This window comes from Microcaecilia unicolor, chromosome 2, assembly GCF_901765095.1.
Source record: "Microcaecilia unicolor chromosome 2, aMicUni1.1, whole genome shotgun sequence".
Taxonomy (NCBI): Eukaryota; Metazoa; Chordata; class Amphibia; order Gymnophiona; family Siphonopidae; genus Microcaecilia; species Microcaecilia unicolor.
Genome location: NC_044032.1, coordinates 190,403,906 through 190,422,452, shown reverse-complemented (window position 1 = coordinate 190,422,452; position 18,547 = coordinate 190,403,906). Strand labels below are relative to the sequence as shown.

Here is an 18,547-nt window from a genome sequence, read left to right as displayed (position 1 = left end):
CACAAGTACCTGGCAGAAACCCCAATAGTAGCAACATTCCAGAAGTGGGAGGGGCATGGGCAGCTCAGGGGCATTCACAAAGGATGCATGCAATGTCACAGAATAGCAGGGATCCACGCCCAAGTAGCACACCAGGATTTACACCAGGTTTCAGCTGGCGTAAGACCTCACGCCCAAAGTTGAGTGCCAAATTTGGTACTCAATGTAATTCTATAAAGAGTGTTTATCCTGAAGCATCCATTATCAGGGGCATAGCCAGACCTCGAGGGGTGGGGGGGAGAGGCCAAAGTGGAGGGGCACATTTTGGCCTGCCTCCCCACCATCTCTGCCACCGCCCACTTCCCCCCCCCCCCCCCCACCAATGATGGTACCTTGGCTGGCGGGGGGTCCCCAACCCCTGCCAGATGACGCGTTTGTCCCATGCTGGTCTCGCATTGCTTGCCCTGCTCTGTTCTCAGTCGCGCCGTGCATGCTTGTTTTAATGAAACTATTGTACACGCTTAGTTTCAATAAAACAAGCATGCATGGCACGACTGAGAAGAGCAGGGTAGGCAATGGGGTGAGACCAACATGAGACAAATGCTTTAGCATTTAGCTAATAGACTGTTCATGCGTGTCCGAATACTTTGGATTTTCCATGTCCTTTTGAAGTTGTATGTGATCTTGGAAACATTACTCACCTCTGTATAAAGAACATCACAAGACTCCTGAGGCAGGCATTTTGATGCCAAAACACAGCAGCTGTGTCAAGTCGTTTGAGTTCTTCCAATAAAGATCACCTTTTTATACTGACTTCTCCCTTGTTTTTTTGGAAGAGTCCCTTTAACCTATTCCCTGGACCCTCTCTTGCTGATGTACATAGGGACTTCTTGTTCCTCCACCTTTTGTGATAGTATGCTGCTTACAATGTCAACACAATACATAATAAGCAAATACCTTGGCACTGAGCATCTGCAGTGTCTGGATAACGTATTGGTCTGGCCCAAAACTTATTGGCAAGTGCTAAAGTGGTCAGTGCTAATATTCAGCGGCACTATCCAATTAAGTGCCATTGAATGTTAAGAGTTGGGCCTGCCAGCATGATTAAACCAGGTAGGAGCCTTTCCTGCCCAGTTTGTTTTGAATGTTGGTCCCTAAGTCTGTATCTGAGGCTTTGGAGGGTAACATAACTTGCTCAAGGTCACAGAGTACTAGTGGAAGATGCAGAATTTGAACTCTGCCTTCTCTGGCCCTCATTCTCATGTTCTAACCTCTGATCTACTCCTCGGTACCACACTAGTGCACGTATCTGGCCTTTAGACCACTCTGAATTATGTAACATTGTAAACTGTTTATCAGCTAACCACGTTATCACTTTTATTCATTCACCTCGAATACCAACAATATAACCATGCAAATCTTTTCCAGATAATAATGAGTGTGGTCTACAACCATCACTATGTGGAGGAAAAGCAATTTGTCAGAATACCCCTGGCAGTTTTCTATGTGAATGTCAAAGAGGATTTTCTTTGGATAACACAGGATTTAATTGTGACGGTAAGTCTGAAAGGGCCCAAACAACTAAATTTATTGGCAACACAATAAAGAAGTGGAGCATAGCTCTGAGATACAAATAACACTAATTTTATTTATTGAGAGAGGTCATTTGCTAGCCATCAGAAGGGTTCATAAGGGCCCTGCAGCAGATAACATGCCCTAATGTTGTTAGTGCGCACTCACTGTTGGTAAATTATCCCTTTACTTGGCTTACTAGGAGACATTTATTGCAAACTGTGTGACTGCAAATACGTACCTTTGTATTTAAAATATATAGACTTAGGATATGATTTGAAGTCACATAGCTCATTTTTAAAGCACTCTACATGTAACTAGTAGCATTTATACATGTAGATTGCATTCACGTATAACTGGCAATTTCAGAAAGCCACTGTTTACTAATGGGATGCAAAGATTTCAAGCATGATTTGGGCAGTCAACAAATGTCAATGTTAATACAATCTTTATATAACTCATAAGAACCCTAGTAGGGCCCAATATGGTTCACAAAAATATACAATAAAATTACAATAACACATATCATTGCACAGCATAAAAAATAAACTTCCTAATTCAAGAACTAGTCTTCCATAGAATGCATTTAGGCAAACAAAAATTTTTAAGCTTCTTACGAAAGGACAGATAATTAGTTTCTGTTCTAATAATGGTAGGAAGAGAATTCCAGTAAGGAATCATAAAATTAGAAAAGATGGTACTGTATTAACTATTTTAAGAAAACAGGCCCTGTTTTACAATAGAAATATCCATATGACATCCTATTTTGGATCAAACATAGAAAATGGGACATGTACAATTCCAGCAGTAGTTTAGAAAAGGATCTGTTGAATTAGAGTCTTTTCTAAAATGTGTGCACTCGCTTGTATGTGCAGCAGGAGCAGCCATTACATAAAGATACATGTTGAAATGCAAAAGCAACTTATGTGTACTGATACTTACACAAGTAAGTCGATCATTTCACAACTTCCACATTTATACGTGCCATATTGCAAACCAACACGTATACATGCTGAAAACTGCTAAAAAGACATCAAACCTGATTTATTTTCCATTTGGAGGGGCAAAAGTAAAGGCGGCTTAAACAGATGCACTTCCTTAATGCCTCCTGTAAAGGACTGACCCAGGTAAGCACTGTTGACAAACCTGTACCTAGAAGGGAACAGGTCTAAATCATAACGTTGAAGTATTGGGTCATATACACGCATTCCCTTTACAAAGCAGGGAATATACGTGTATATTTTTGACCTATGCAAATCATGCTCCCAACACACCTTGTTGATTATATATAGTGAGGATTTACATGTGTAAATATTGGCTTTGTGAACTGGATTTTATATATATATATATATATATATATATATATATAAAATCAATTCTTGTATACTGCTAATATCCCCTTTCTAGGGTTCAGTGCGGTTTACATTCTAGGTGACACAAAAGCTGATAATGTTAGTGTGATGTATGAGAACAATAGAGACCATAGATGTAATGCATGAGACCAAAAACATTATAGGAAAGGATAATGGATGATACTATGAGGGACATAATCGAACACGGACGCCCATCTCCATGGGCGACTATCTCCGAGGACGGGTCCGCGAAGGGACGGGACAGACAGTATTTTTGAAAAAGATGGGCGTCCATCTTTTGTTTCGATAATACGGTTGGTGCCGGGCAAATGCATTGGATTTGGGCGGATTTGAGATGGGTGGTATCGGTTTTCAGCAATAATGGAAACCAAAGCCGCCCAGCTCAAAAATGAACAACTCCAATGCATTTGGCCGTGGGAGGGGCCAGGATTCGTAGTGCACTGGTCCCCCTCACATGCCAGGACACCAACCGGGCATCCTAGGGGGCACTTGTAAAAAGTAAAAAAAAAATTAAAATACCTCCCAAGTCCATAGCTCCCTTACCTTGGGTGCTGAGCCCCCCAAATCCCCCCCAAAACCCACTCCCCACAACTCTACACCATTACCATAGCACTTATGGATGAAGGGGGGCACCTAGATGTGGGTACAGTGGGTTTTGGGGGCGGTTTGGAAGGCTCCCATTTACCAGCACAAGTGTAACAGGTAGGGGGGGATGGGCCTGGGTCCACCTGCCTGAAGTCCACTGCACCCACTAACAACTGCTCCAGGGACCTGCATACTGCTGTCATGGAGCTGGGTATGACATTTGAGGCTGGCATACAGGCTGGCAAAAAAAAGTTTTTAAAGTTCTTTTTTTTTGGTGGGAGGGGGTTAGTGACCACTGGGGGAGTCAGGGGAGGTCATCCCCGATTCCCTCCGGTGGTCATCTGGGCAGTTGGGGCACTTTTTGGGACTTGTTCTTGAAAAAAAAGGGTCCCAAAAAAGCGGCCCAAATTCTCGCTACTGCCGCCCTTCTTTTTTCCATTATCGGCCGAGGGCGCCCATCTCTCCTCGCCCGATAAACACGCCCCAGTCCCGCCTTCACCACGCCTCTGACACCGCCCCCCATCATCAACTTTGTTCGTTCCCGCAACAGACTGCAATTGGAGGTGCCCAAAATCAGCTTTCGATTATATCAATTTGGGCGCCCATGAAAGAAGGGCGCCCATCTCCCGATTTGGGTCGAAATATGGGTGTCTTTCTCTTTCGAAAATAAGCCTGTATGAGGTAGAAGTCAATGGGTTGTTACGAAGCAGTCTTTGGGTAGAGAAAGGTTTTTAGCCTCTTCCTGAAGCTAAGATGGTTGTGTTCTGTTCTGTTACATACGTAAATGTCATTGTTTTACATGTGTCAATCACAAATAGGTCTTCTAAACAGTGTTTCCCCAAGTTGGTCCTGGAATACCCTTGCCAGTCAGGTTTTCAGGATATCCACAATGAATATGCATGAAATTGATTTGTATATACTGCTTCTATTGTATGCAAATCTCACTCAAGCATATTCATTGTGGATATCCTGAATTTGGCGTGTGAGCTGGAGAATGGGCTGAATGCGTGTCACTTGGTATGTCTGTAAATGAAATCACTGCCAAACTCTCTGGTATCATGAGTTTCTAGTAAAGAGCACGACCATTAAGGCACCACAAGGCTTTTTTTGTTTTTTTTTTCCCCTGTTTGGTCAGCTTCGCAAAATATAAATAGAAGCCCTGCTTAGTAATAGTAACAGGTTTCACTGCCTTATAAAAGGAAGTATTTCTAGCATTTGTGCTATGAATCGCCCTCTCTTGGCTCATATTCTCTGAAGCACTTCTTTGGAGGGGAGATGGGGAGAAGAGAGAATGTAGCAATTAATTGTATACTGTGGTAGGAGTCTGTATTCAACAGCATTACCATTTTTATCCACAGTACCTAGGGAAGGTAATTTTCAAAGGCGTTTCCTTACATAAAACAGCATTTTAGCCACAGAACTTGACTTTTAAAAAAATTGCTTACCTGTGTGCTGGGTAAGTTCCACACCAACTGCCACTACAACTGGAACATTATCCACAGTACGAAGGAACATTTCCAGGGCAGGCTGATCAAGGATTGCTCTTATTTGCATATTTTACATTCTCGAAAGTCTACACATTTTATGGTTCAGAAAAAGTATCTGCAGAAGCTTTCCTGGTATAATTTTCAAAAGTAAAGTACATGTGTACTTTTCACCAGCACAGGTAGATTTTGGCTGGAAAAATATAGGTGAAGATTATCCACTGTCAGACAGACCACATACAGTGTAAATGTGCCACAAATTCAATCATACTTTATCATGAGCCATAAAATAAGAGTCTGAGTAGAAATGTTCCAAGCAGTGTGCTCACCAAACAGAGAGGGTAAACAACATACATAGAAAGTACACAAACAAAAGAAAATCAACACTGGGCCTTCAAGACTGAGATAACAGGAGTATTTTATTGATAAGTGACCCGACACACAGCCCGTGTTTCGGCGTAAAACAACGCCTACCTCAGGGTGTAACAACAAACCATATAAAAACATATGAATCACCATAAAAACAAAAACAATAATCACCATAAGAAACAATATAATGTTAATAAGAAACATTCATAAATGTGTTAAAAAGTATAATTGAAAAATATAATAAGAAACCATCACTATAAGTTTATATATTCATAACATGTTGTGGTGGCTTTATAGAACACTCAACAGTAAAGAGGACATTTCTGTATATAAATGCAAATAATAAAGAATCATTCAAATGATAAATCTATGTAAAAGCAGTGTGCTCTCCATAACTGCAAGAGTAACTGTGCCTAACGTCATCAATGAACATTATTAATAAATAACTCCCTTTACATAAAACAGTTTCTGTAGTAAATACACATATTAGATAGCGTGACTTAATGAAGGAAGGAAGGACGCATAACTTGGCTGGGCATATTCGGAGAGATTTATTAAGTTTTTGCGGGTCTGGAGTGTAGCTTAGTGATAGGTTGTTATCTTAGGAAGGGAAGCAGGATGGGATTGGTTAGAAGGAAGAGTTTGTGAAAGGTGGGAAGGCTGCCAGGTGGAACATTCATTAACATTGTAACTGTGACACTGCGGGGATTGGTTTTGGGAGCGGTTTTGATGATATTCACTGTTATAAAAAAATTTAATAAGAATTTGGTCGCCCAGCCTCCTTCCGTTTGGAGGTATAAATTGGCTTGGTTTGGGGTTCGGGATGTTCTAGGTTTGTCGCAGCTTAGATGTTTAGTTAATACTGGCGGAGGGGCAGTATTAAAGGAGAATTTGAATTTGGGCGATGAAGCACATGAGTCACCGCCGTGCTTTCAGGGTAAGGGAGGTGGAAGGAATAGTAATTGGAGTGATTAAAGTCTGGCATCACCGCAGGCTGGGAGAATAAGGGAAGTGGATGTGGAACTTATTGACTTGACTAACATGATACCATCTAGTCTTAAATTGAATTTTTTAATAATTATTTTATGACTGAAATGTAATTTATTGTGTTATAAATTGAATAATGCTACGGACAAGATTGCTACTTATAAAATAGTTATGAGTTTATTATTTGATTGAATAATGAAGTTTGTATGTATGTATTTGTACTGATCGAGAAATGATGCAAATACCAAAGTTAATGTATGTTAGCACACAGTAGCACCTTTTAGTGAATCTAACCCATAATGCAGCAAATATCAGCACTAAGCTAAGACTTGTTCAAACTGTTTGTCCAGACATCACACATATTTTTTTCTATATTTATACCTTTGGTGCAGATGTGGATGAGTGCGAGGGAAACCATCGATGCCAGCATGGCTGTCAGAATATGATGGTGGTTACAGATGTGGCTGTCCACAAGGCTATATTCAGCATTACCAATGGAACCAGTGTGTTGGTGAGAACTTAGTATCTCGATTTCATAGATTCAATTGAATAAAACTAGACATGGCTCTGTCTCGTGACATAGGGCTTGTTGGAATGCTGTCATACTCAAGAGGCTTGAGGATTCCTCAGTCTATATCTTGGAAGTGAGAGCTGGCAGGAGAGAGTGAACTAGTTATGTTGACCAGACATAGTAGAAGGAACACATTCCCATCTGTGTCTATATACCAATGTTTGCCTGACTGAAAGAACATAAAAACTGTGTGAGAGTGTCTAGATACTGGAAAAGAACTATTTACCCAAGTGCACAAGATAGCCTAGAGGTTGGAGGAAGGCAAAATGTCAAGCAGCCCAAAGACAGCTTGGAGCAGAACAGTAGTTGAGAATCTGGGAAGCCGAGTTTTCAATCCCATGTCTTCCACTGAGGCTCTTGGGCAAGTCACTTCACTGGGTGTCAAGGTACCACCCATTCACCATAACTTATTCAGGTATTTTTGCACAGTGTATTCCAGTATGCACATATTAAGGGCCAGATTCTATAATCACACTCAAAACGGTGCCATAAAGAGGATGCTAGCACATTCTATAAAGAGTGTGCACTCTTTATAGATTTGCACTTAACGTTGATTCCTGTGCTAACTTTGTGCCAGACTTACGCCTGCTGGACCTGATGTAAATGCTGTGCCCAAGTTAGGGACCCTTTTATAAGCAGTGCCGCTGCCATCTGGAACTACTGCTGGCTCAACATGGGTGCGTCAGTGGTAGTTCCACTCCCAGGGCACAGCTTTTCCAGCGCTATCGGGAATATTTTGAAAAATATTTCTGCAGGGGGTTACCCGGCTGTAATTGGACAGCACCTCACGCTTGCCTAGTTAGCGCGGGAGCTCTTACTGCCACCCTCAATGGTTGGTAGTAAGTGCTCCCCCTGCATGGCCATGCGGTAAGTTCAGTTCTTACCGCATGGCCCATTCCTTTTTTTAGCCTTTTTTCCTACTGCAGTAAAAAAGGCCTCAGCGCATGGCAAAAATGGCCGCTGCCACTAGCCCTTTTTACCGTAGCTTAATAAAAGGGCCCAAAGGTGCACTGAGGCAGTATTCTGTAACAATGTCTGCAACTTTTCGAAATGTCCTTGACATGCCCATAGCCACGCCACCTTTGAGTTATATGCTAGTAGAGGTAGGCGCCATGCTTTATAGAATAACACGTAGTGAGATGCACATGCAAATTTTAGTGGCTGCTAATTAACTTCAGTAACTGGTTGTTAGCACCCAATTATTGACGATAATTGGCTCGCTAACCAATTGATTTGCATGCACATCTTAGGAGCGGCCCAAATTTTGGCACGCAAATCTAGGTGCCATCTATAGAATCTGGGATTAAAGGTCTCTTAGAAAACTACCTAGTGCATACACTTATACATAACTTTGGCATAGGTGTGATCTGGGCTGGAGTTGCAATTTGCATGTGTACTTTAAAAAACACATGGTCATGTGTATTGTACACACATACAGTTATACTTGCTCTCAAGCTGACGTATATGTACATAGCAGGGGCGTAGCCAGATGGCCAATTGTGGGTGGGCCTGAGGCTAAGGTGGGTGGGCATGGAATTCAACCCCCCCCCCCCCCCCCGTTTGCTCCTCTCTCCACCCCTCCCTGCCCACAAACCCCAAATATTAAATACTTGAGCTGGCGGGGATTCCCAAACTCTGCCAACTGAAGATTTCCTCCTCCTCCTCCTCCTCCTCCTCCTCCTCAAGCAGCCAGCACTCTTCCAAATGGCAGCCAGCAGCACTTGCTTCAAATTGATGCTGCTGCCAGCAGGCCGTGCATGCTCAGTGCTTTTGCTTGTGCGAAAACTGACCATGTGCAGAAGGGCCAGTCTCAGTTCAAGGCAAGTGCTGCTGGCCAACATTTGGCAGAGTGGGGACTGCCCAAGGACAGAAAATCTTCAGCTGGCAAGGTTTGGGGATCCCCACCAGCCACAGCAAGAGTGTCACAATTTTGGGTGGGCCTGAGTCCAAAATGGGTGGGCCCCAGCCCACCCAAGCCCACCTGTGGCTACGCCACTGGTACATAGCTTCATTTTAACTGCGACTTCTGTATTTCTTTATAAATTAGACTGGAGATAAGCAGCTTCTAGCCCTTGACACACAAGCAACTTTTTATAAAATTACCCTCGTAGGGGCTGATGCTCAAAGCTTACTGTGCTAGCAACGTATGATTTAAACTGGTTCTAGCCAGTCTAGCAATCACGTTATTCAGCGTCTAATGCACAAAGGGGTTCTACGTGGTTTTTGGGGAAGCAGTTAACGATAAGCCTATGCAAATGTATTACAAAGAGCTCATTAGTATTAAAATGAGCATTCCGAGTGATGCACAGAAAGGACTGCCTACCCTTAACGTGCAAAATTTTCCATCAGATCTGGAGATGTCTTTATGTGAGGGAGACTTCTAGGAGGAGCAAGTCTGCTTGCATTTTTCAATAACAAAACTTGTCAGAGAATAGAGAACAAATATAGAGGGCAGAGAAAGAGCTGGGGGGAGGACTTTCAGCAAGGAGATTTTTTTCAATAGCAAACAGTGTCTCATTCACAGGAAACACTGTAAACATTACAATATCACTGTACCAAACAGAAAGAGCTAGGGATGGGAGAAACAAGCAGACAGCCAATCGGCTGAGGAAAGCCCCTGTGATGTCAGCTGGGGAGGGTGTAAAAACAAGCAGAACGCCAGTCATCTGGGGAAAGCACCTGAGATGTTTACTATGATGTCAGCTGGGGTGGCTTTCAGCAATGAGGAGATTTCCAAGTGAAACCATCAGGGAGGGTGGGGGGCAGAGGGAAGGTGAGTAAGGTGCAGAAGGAAGGTGGAGCCAGCACCAGAGCACTGCAAGGGAAAGGAGAAAGGGAAACAGTAGAGCCATCAAGTACTGCAGGGGAAAGGAAATAGTACACCATGTGCAGAACAGGTACACTTACTGAGAGACTGTTCTGCGCATGTGCTAGGCACTTTCCCTACGAACTGCTTGCTGAAATTGCATGCAGCTCATTTGCATGCGATTTCCTTTGAGCAACGGTCGCTATTTCCAAATTGGTAAGTTCTACCGAGGATCTAAACGCACGCAGTTTTTAACGGAGACTTTTGTGCATCGAGCCCTTAGACTGAAAGCCCCCTGTGCTTAGGGCATGTGTAATGCACATGAAGTGTACTGCCATGAGCACAGATTTAGAGAGGTGAGTAATTAAAACAAAATTCCACACTATGTGGAAGCTCAAACATATAAAACCTTACTTTTCCAGGGATTCATTCCACAACATGATCCAAAACCATGGTGCTAACCCATGTAGACTATTACAATAGTATTTACTTAGGCTGCAAAGATCAAATCATAAGAAAACTACAGACAGCACAAAACACGGCTGCCAGACATCTTCGGAAAAACATGCTTTGAAAGCGCAAAACCCCTCCTAAGAAGCTTACATTGGCTTTCTATTAACACTCCCATAACATTCAAGATATGCACAATAGTCCACAGAATCATCTACGGACTCGCACCAGCTTATATAATGGAACTTATCAATCTACCAGTAAGAACAGTGACGCGAACAGCAAGAACCTACCTAACCCTTCACTACCCCAATTGCAAAGGTGTAAAATACAAATCTTCACATGCCGCCAGCCTCTCACACAACTTTAGAACTCACTACCCAAAGACCTGAAACTCACAGAAAACTACTTACAATTCAGAAAAAACCTGAAAACACATCTTTTCAAGAAGTCTTTCCCCCCTGGGTCTGCCTAATCCCACACCACCATACATCACAAAAAGTTCAAAAGTAGAAAACAATAAATATTAACCTCTCTCACAATATGCTAATATATCAACCTAAGTGTTTATTGTACTTCTGTATTGTGTACTGGACTAGATCTGAATTTTTGTAACCGCCTTTTTAGCAATATATAAGCCACATTGAATCTGCCATACGGTGGGAAAATGTGGGATACAAATGCAATTAAATAAATACAATTCAAAACATGTTACAATAGGGAGGAAAGAGGTACTATGAAATGAGACTAAGGGGGTTGTTTACTAAAGCATAGATCAAGTTATCTGTATAGGAATAAAATGAGCCCTGCTGCAGATAACTCGAGCTATGCTTTAGTAAACACCCACTAAGATTGATAACCTTGGAAAAAGGGACACCTAAGTAAAGGTTCTAGGGAGACTGAAAGAGGTGAGAATAGGAAAACAAATAAAGAGGGTGACTGAGAAATATGCTTCTGGTCATTAATGAGAGCAACCCATAACAGCAAACCCTCAGTTAAATTCTACCAGTTTAGCCTGGGTTATGTAAAAGATACACACCAAGTGAGAAAATCAATTCTGTTCTCTACAGTAGCATTCACCAACATCGGAATGTTAAAGTGTATGTATGAAAGAAGTAGGGCTAATAAAATTAACAATTAGAGAAGGATGCTAAAGTACCAGATTAACAGATGTGGGTGAACTTCATGACAGAGCATTAAAAGCCCCATTTGCATAGGACATTGAGGTACAACGGGGACATCCAGGTTGGGGTGTTCATAATTTCCCCTGGTATTTACAAAGGTTCTGTCGAACATGGAACCCTTTGTAAAATATGTATAAAGACACTGGTAAAATACCCACGTACGTGCTTGCTTATAGAGCAGGAGCATTAATTTCAAAAACCTACACATGCAGAAAGAGTGGCAGCAGTCAGAACCTTCCACATGTAACTGCCAGTACTTATATATGGAAGGACTCATTTTCACGACTCCCGTGTGTGTGTGAAAGCCAGCAATTATACATATTCTAGAAACTTAAAAGTGCAACCGATTAAGCAGCTAAGCCCCAAAATGCAAATTTTTACATTTTAAAAGCTATAAAAAGTAGTCTCTCACTCATTTCAAACCCTGATACTTTTGCATTCTGACAGGAGGGCAGCAAGACATAAAAGCATAAACAAATAAATACTTAAAAGCCCACATGGCATGTTTGCCCTATAAAGGGCGGTGGAGGAGTAGCCTAGTGGTTAGTGCAGTGGACTTTGATCCTGGGGAACTGAGTTCAATTCCCACTGCAGCTCCTTGTGACTGGGCAAGTCACTTAACCCTCCATTGCCCCTGGTACAAAATAAGTACCTGAATATATGTAAACCACTGTGAATGTAGTTGCAAAAAACCTCAGAAAGGCAGTATATCAAGTCCCATTTCCCCCTTTCCCTAATTGAAACTGATAATAGATACATAAGAAATAAATGTTAGTATAAATCATAAGAACCCATAAATAAATAAATATAGTATAATCTTAAACCACAATCTGAAGTCAAAAACATAGTGACTACTGATAAAAGCATACAAATAAATGAAAGGAGGTGAAAATAGGACTCAGAAACCCAAGAGGTATATTCCAGATGTATCACCTAATAGTTAAAAGCTGAGGGCAAATAAAAAATATTATTAAGAGTTTGCTAATGTCAGATAAAAAAAATCCTCCAATGAAGAAATATAAAGTCTTAACAGCAAGGCTTGCTACAACTGGTTCCATCAATACTAAAAAGTCAGCATAACATGAACATAGCTTCTTCTACCATGTAAAATGAGTTTATTTTGTTGGGCAGGCTGGATGGACCATTCAGGTCTTTATCTGCCGCCATTTACTATGTTACTATCCATCTGCAATTCGTGGTGAATCTATCCCAGCTGCGTGAGTGCTATTAAAGGCTGCCTGTTCTAGGGTCATAGGTCACAGCACTATTCAATCATATATTGAAAACTTACATAAAAGCCACAACATTAATAAAAAGATAAAATGGCATTACACCTCACTGTAAAGAGTGTGGCTCATCCTATCTAAGCTTATACTTGTGGTAATGGAAAGTTAAGTGACTTGCCCAAAATCACAAGAGCTGTAATGAGATTTTAATCCTGATTTCCCTGGTTGTCAACCTGCTGCTCTAACCATTAGGCTATTTCTCTGTTCCATGTAAGTTCTTTCCATGGCCACTCTTATCTGCTCCACTGAGACTAAATGTTGCAACACAACATTTGTGTTAATTTAAGTGTGCCTTGGGCTCAGGGGCGTAGCCAGACCTCGGCGGGAAGGGGGGGGCCAGAGTCCGAGGTGGGGGGGGGCACTGTTTAGCTGCCTCATCCCGCCGACTACCCCCTGCCATTTTGGACCACAACCGCAAACCCCCTCCTCCCCGTCGCCACCACCCGTGCCCCGCCACCACATCAGGTACCTTGTTTGCTGGCAGGGGTCCCCAGCCGAAGAGTTTTCTTCAGCGCCGGTCGACTCTGGTGCCTTCGTTGTGGGATCATCTGTTTCTGATGCCATACATCCTGTACCATGCATGTAGCCCCGTGCGGGACATAAGGCATCAGAAACAGATGATCCCACAATGAAGGCGCCAGAGTCGACCGGCGCTGAAGAAAACTCTTCGGCTGGCGGGGATTGGGGACCCCTTCCAGCAAACAAGGTAGCTGATGCGGCGGTGGGGCGGGGGGCAGGCGGCGACAGCGGTCAAATGTAGAGGGGGCCAAGGCGTAATCTGTGGGGGCCCATGCCCCCGTGGCCCCACGTAGCTACGCCCCTGCTTGGGCTTGAAAAGGTTCTAATACTGCTGGAGATAATATGAAAGTTTTGCTTAATAAACTCAGCATTTACTGTTCAACTACACATTTACAGATTCTTCAGATTTTGCACTGATAATCCAAACCTTAAACACATGTTGATGACGTGAGATAACAAACATTATTTAATTCATTTCTCCTTTAGATGAAAATGAATGTAGCAATCCACATGCTTGTGGTTCTGCCTCATGCTATAACACGCTTGGTAGTTACAGATGTGCTTGTCCATCTGGCTACTCCTTTGATCAGTTTTCAAGTGCCTGCCACGATGTGAATGAATGCTCTTCCGTCAAGAATCCCTGCAACTATGGTTGTTCCAACACAGAAGGTGGTTACCTCTGTGGCTGCCCTCCTGGATACTACAGAGCTGGACAAGGGTGAGTGTAAAAGAGAAACACTCCCAAGGGGAGTGAGTTTTTCTGAAGAAAGTTTGTCAAACTACTACTACTACTATAAATCACTTCTATAGCGCTACCAGTCGTACAAGTCAAATAGACCTGGAAAAAAAATTTTTTGAAAGCTGGTTGAATTGGTTTATCAAACCTTTGAGGAAATTTGAAATAGATTCTATCAGATGACTTATTTACTTTGAGATTAAGTTTTTCAGATGTTGCTGAAATGTTCCCAACAGATATCCTGAATGAACTGAGGAAAATCTGAACATGCTGTCAAACGCATACAAGCTGAAATTTGAATAAGAACATAAGAGTAGCCATACTGGGTCAGACCAATGATCCATCAAGCCCAAACAGTGGCCAAGCTAGGTCACAAGTACCTGGCAGAAATCCAAATTGTGGCAACACTCCATACTACAAGTCCCAGGGCAAGCAGTTGCTTCCCATGTCTGTCTCAATAGCAGACTATGGACTTTTCCTCCAGGAATTTGTCCAAACTTTTTTTAAACCCAGGTACGCTAACTGCTGTTACCACCTCCTGCGGCAAAGAGTTCCAGAGCTTAACTATTCATTGAGTGAACAAATATTTCCTCCTATTTGTTTTAAAAGTATTTCCATGTAACTTCCTCAAATGTCCCCTCGAGGAAGTTACATGTACTTTTGGAACGAGTAAAAAATCGATTTACTTCTACTCGTTCTACAGCACTCAGGATTTTGTAGACCTGAATCATATCTCCCCTCATCCATCACTTTCCCAAGCTTAAGAACCCTAACCTCTTTAGCTTTTCCTCATATGAGAGGATTTCCATCCCCCTTTATCATTTTAGTCGCTCTTCTTTGAACCTTTTCTAATTCCGCTATATCTTTGTTGAGATAAGGTGACCTGACAGAACTGAACGCAATACTCAAGGTGTGAATGCACCATGGAGCGATACAAATACATTATATTATTTTCAGTCTTATTCACTATTCCTTTCCTAATAATTCCTAGCATCCTGTTTTCTGTCCAATAGCCAATTCCTAATCCACATCAGAACCTCCTATTCCATGACTTTTAAATTTTCTCAGGAGCCTCTCATGAGGAACTTTTTTTTATTTGTACCCCGTGCTTTCCCACTCATGGCAGGCTCAATGTGGCTTAGGTACTTATTTGTACCTGGGGCAATGGAGGGTTAAGTGACTTGCCCAGAGTCACAAGGAGTTGTATGTGCCTACAGTGGGAATCGAACCCAGTTCCCCAGGACCAAAGTCCACCACTCTAACCACTAGGCCACTCCTCCCCTTCCAACTTTAACAAAAGCTTTCTGAAAATCTAGATACACTACATCAACCGGCTCACATTTTATCCACGTTTATTCACACCTTCAAAGAAGTGAGGCAAGACATCCCGCGGCTGAACCCATGCTGACTCTGTCCCATTAAACCATGTTTGTCTACGTGTTCTATAATTTTATTTTTTATAATAGTTTCCACTATTTTGCCTGGCACCGACGTCAGGCTTACTGGTCTATAATTTCCCGGATCACCCCTAAAACCCTTTTAAAAATCGACGTCACATTGGCCACCCTCCAATCCTCTGGTACTACGGACAATTTTAACGACAGGTTACATATTACTAACAGCAGATCAGCAATTTCATGCTTGAGTTCTTGAGTACCCTTGAATGTATGCCATCTGGTCCAGGTGATTTACTACTCTTTAATTTGTCAGTTTGGCTCATTACATCTTCCAGGTTTACTGAGATTTCTTTCAATTACTCTGCATCCTCACCCTTGAAAACCATTTCCAGTACAGGCAGATCTCTTACATCTTCTTCCGTAAAGACAGAAGCAAAGAATTCATTCAGTTTCTCTTCTTTGGCCTTTTCCTCCCTGAGTGCCCCTTTTGCTCCTTCTTGATCTAACAGTCCCACGGATTCCCTGACAGGTTTTCTCTGCTTCTGATGTAACTGAAAAAGTTGTTACTCTGAGTTTTAGCCTCTGCAGCAAGTTTCTCTTCATATGCTCTTTTAGCCTTCTTTATTAATGCTTTGCATCTGATTTGCCAGTGCTTATGTTGCTTCTTATTTTTCTTGGGTACTTTTTCCATTATTTGAAGGACAATTTTTGGCTTTAATGGCCTCTTTTACTTCATCTTTTAACCACGCTGGCTGATGTTTTCTGTTCTTTCCACCTTTGCAAATACATGGAATGCATCTGGACTGGGCTTCCAAGAAGATATTTTTGAATAAAATCCATGCCTGATTTAGAGGGGCATTTTTGAAAGAAAAGTCTAAGTTGGAATTTGGACGTCTTTGTAAAACGTTCAAATTCAGAGGCAAGGAGAAGGTAATTTTCGAAAAAGATGGACGTCCATCTTTTGTGTTTGAAAATACCATGGTCGTCCTAGGATTTTCGAACACAAAGACGTCCAAGTCTAAAATGTGCAAAGTCAAGCCATTTGGATGTGGGAGGAGCCAGCATTTGTAGTAGACTGGTCCCCCTGACATGCCAGGATAGCAATCGGCACCTATGGGGGCACTGCAATAGACTTCATAAAATGCTCCCAGTTTCACATTGGCCACCCTCCAATCTTCCCGTACCATGCTTGATTTTAATATAAATTATATATTACTAACAATAGCTCTGCAGGTTCATTTTCAGTTCTATCAGTACTCTGGGATGTTTACCATCCCAGTCCAGGCAATTTGCAACTCTCAATTTGTCAAGTTGCCCCATTACATCTTCCAGGTTTACAGAGATTTGTGTTCAGTTTCTCTGACTCATCAGCATTGAATACCATTTCTGGCACTGTTTATCTATCTCACATCTATTTGCAGGCACTGCCTCCATTGTATGCAAATAGATCTCATGCATATTCATTGTGGAAATCCTGAAAATCCAGCTGGGTTGTGGTCCCTCAAGGACCAACATTGAGCATCCTTGATCTATTCAAGACTATTCTCAGGCTGAGAATTACGTTCCAGCGAACAATTTCTTTAACAGTGTCGTCACTAAGATGTTTTAAGAAACAGTTTACTAGGTTACATGCTTTCTTATGTAGCATCAGTGGTTCTCAAACCCAGTCCTCGGGACACAGCTACCTATTCAGATTTTCATGATACCCACAATAATATTCGTAAGATAGATTTGCATACAATAAAGGTTAGTTTATACAAATTTATTTCATGCATAGTCATTGTGGATATCCTGAAAGCCTGAGTGACTGAGTGTGTCCCGAGAACTGGGTTGAGAACCCTGCCTTACATCAAGAGTCAGAGTAAACATTTAAAATTTGTATTTGAAAAAGCTTCTAATTACTCATTTTTCTGTGTGTGAGTTGATTATATGTTCTATATAATCATGTAACAAGCCTGATAAATGGTTTAAAAATCATTAGTAATAAAAATATACACATTCAACGTAGAGCACAAGTTAGTACATGGATTCCTTTATGAGGAACTGCAATGAACAGGGTTAAGGTGTGGAGATGGGAAGTGGAAGGTCAACTCTTCACCATTTTCAGCAGTTGCAAAATTAAATGCGCAAAAGTAGGCATACAGACTAATGAGGATCCTTCCAGCATGCTTCGATAAGAGCACTGAGGAGAGCAGAGCAGCACAGAAAGGTGGCTAGGTGGTAGTGCCTCTTTGACTACACATTTTGCAGTGCAACCCAACTGAGACCTTCTGAGCAAGGCCACACATGTTGAGGCCAAAACCAGTAACTGACCCAGTAATACCTGGACCTCTAGTAACCATGCGCTAGAGAGTCTAATTGATCTGTGAATATGAAGCATCTTGTTGTTTTTTATTATTTTATATTTAGTGAAATTTACAAATACATTCCAAGGAAGATTCACTTGGAAGGAATACAGAAATAATCAAATAAGGAAAATAAAGCTAAATAGCCATATAAACATAAGAAATAAACTTCTTAATACAGCCCACAACATGGTGAGTAGGAGAACAAGTGAAATGCAAAGGAAACTAGATTTCTATATGAAAATATAATACAGAAATCATATTTATGCAAAAGCAGAAAAGCTCACATCATGTATTTTAGTTTGATAAGTAGCTTTGAATAACAATTTTGATTTCATGGAGTTGCTGAAGCTCAAACTATCTGCCAGTGTTTGGTAAAGGTAAAGAAAAGCTATTACATGTGTTGCTAATGCAGTATCACTGTTCAACAGTCACTGTATCTCAGGATGGACTTTCCAAGGGCCAGTACCTACCACTGGGAGGAGAAGAGGATGGTAACGCTTTGTCCCCTGATGCATGCTATGAGATGCAAGATTAACGGCTATTCCAGGAGAGATGGCAGGAAGAAAAGAAACGTGAATGAAACACAGTCTTGCCTTGGTAAGTTGCGTAGCACAGCTCACTCACATGTTTAGAGCTTGATTCACTAAGTCTTTCTCCATTTTTTGTATGGGAAAAGACCTAGATGGATCAGGATCTGTATGTATAACCTCAGTATTCAAAAATAGTACCGTGCACAAAATTCTGCAAACTCCTTTCTTCTAGGGACGTAATTTTCTTCAAAACATCAGTACCAATATATGACAGAGTCCGCTTCTATTTTAATGTCCCAACCTATGCTGTGCAAAGAGCGGGTGAAACGTTAAAATGGAAATAAACCGCCTTCCATGAGGATTGACCACCG

The 18,547-nt window shown here is 41.7% G+C and overlaps 1 protein-coding gene across 1 annotated transcript in view; it reads left to right on the top strand.

Annotated features, from left to right (window-relative positions):
• The window catches only part of FBN2 (fibrillin 2), a 526,098-nt gene that overhangs the window by 441,559 nt on the left and 65,992 nt on the right, over positions 1–18,547 (top strand). The window contains 7 exon segments of the mRNA XM_030191959.1: positions 1,408–1,536; positions 6,742–6,789; positions 6,792–6,860; positions 13,652–13,883; positions 18,075–18,089; positions 18,091–18,169; positions 18,171–18,243. Of these exon segments, the coding sequence (XP_030047819.1) occupies positions 1,408–1,536; positions 6,742–6,789; positions 6,792–6,860; positions 13,652–13,883; positions 18,075–18,089; positions 18,091–18,169; positions 18,171–18,243 (645 nt within the window).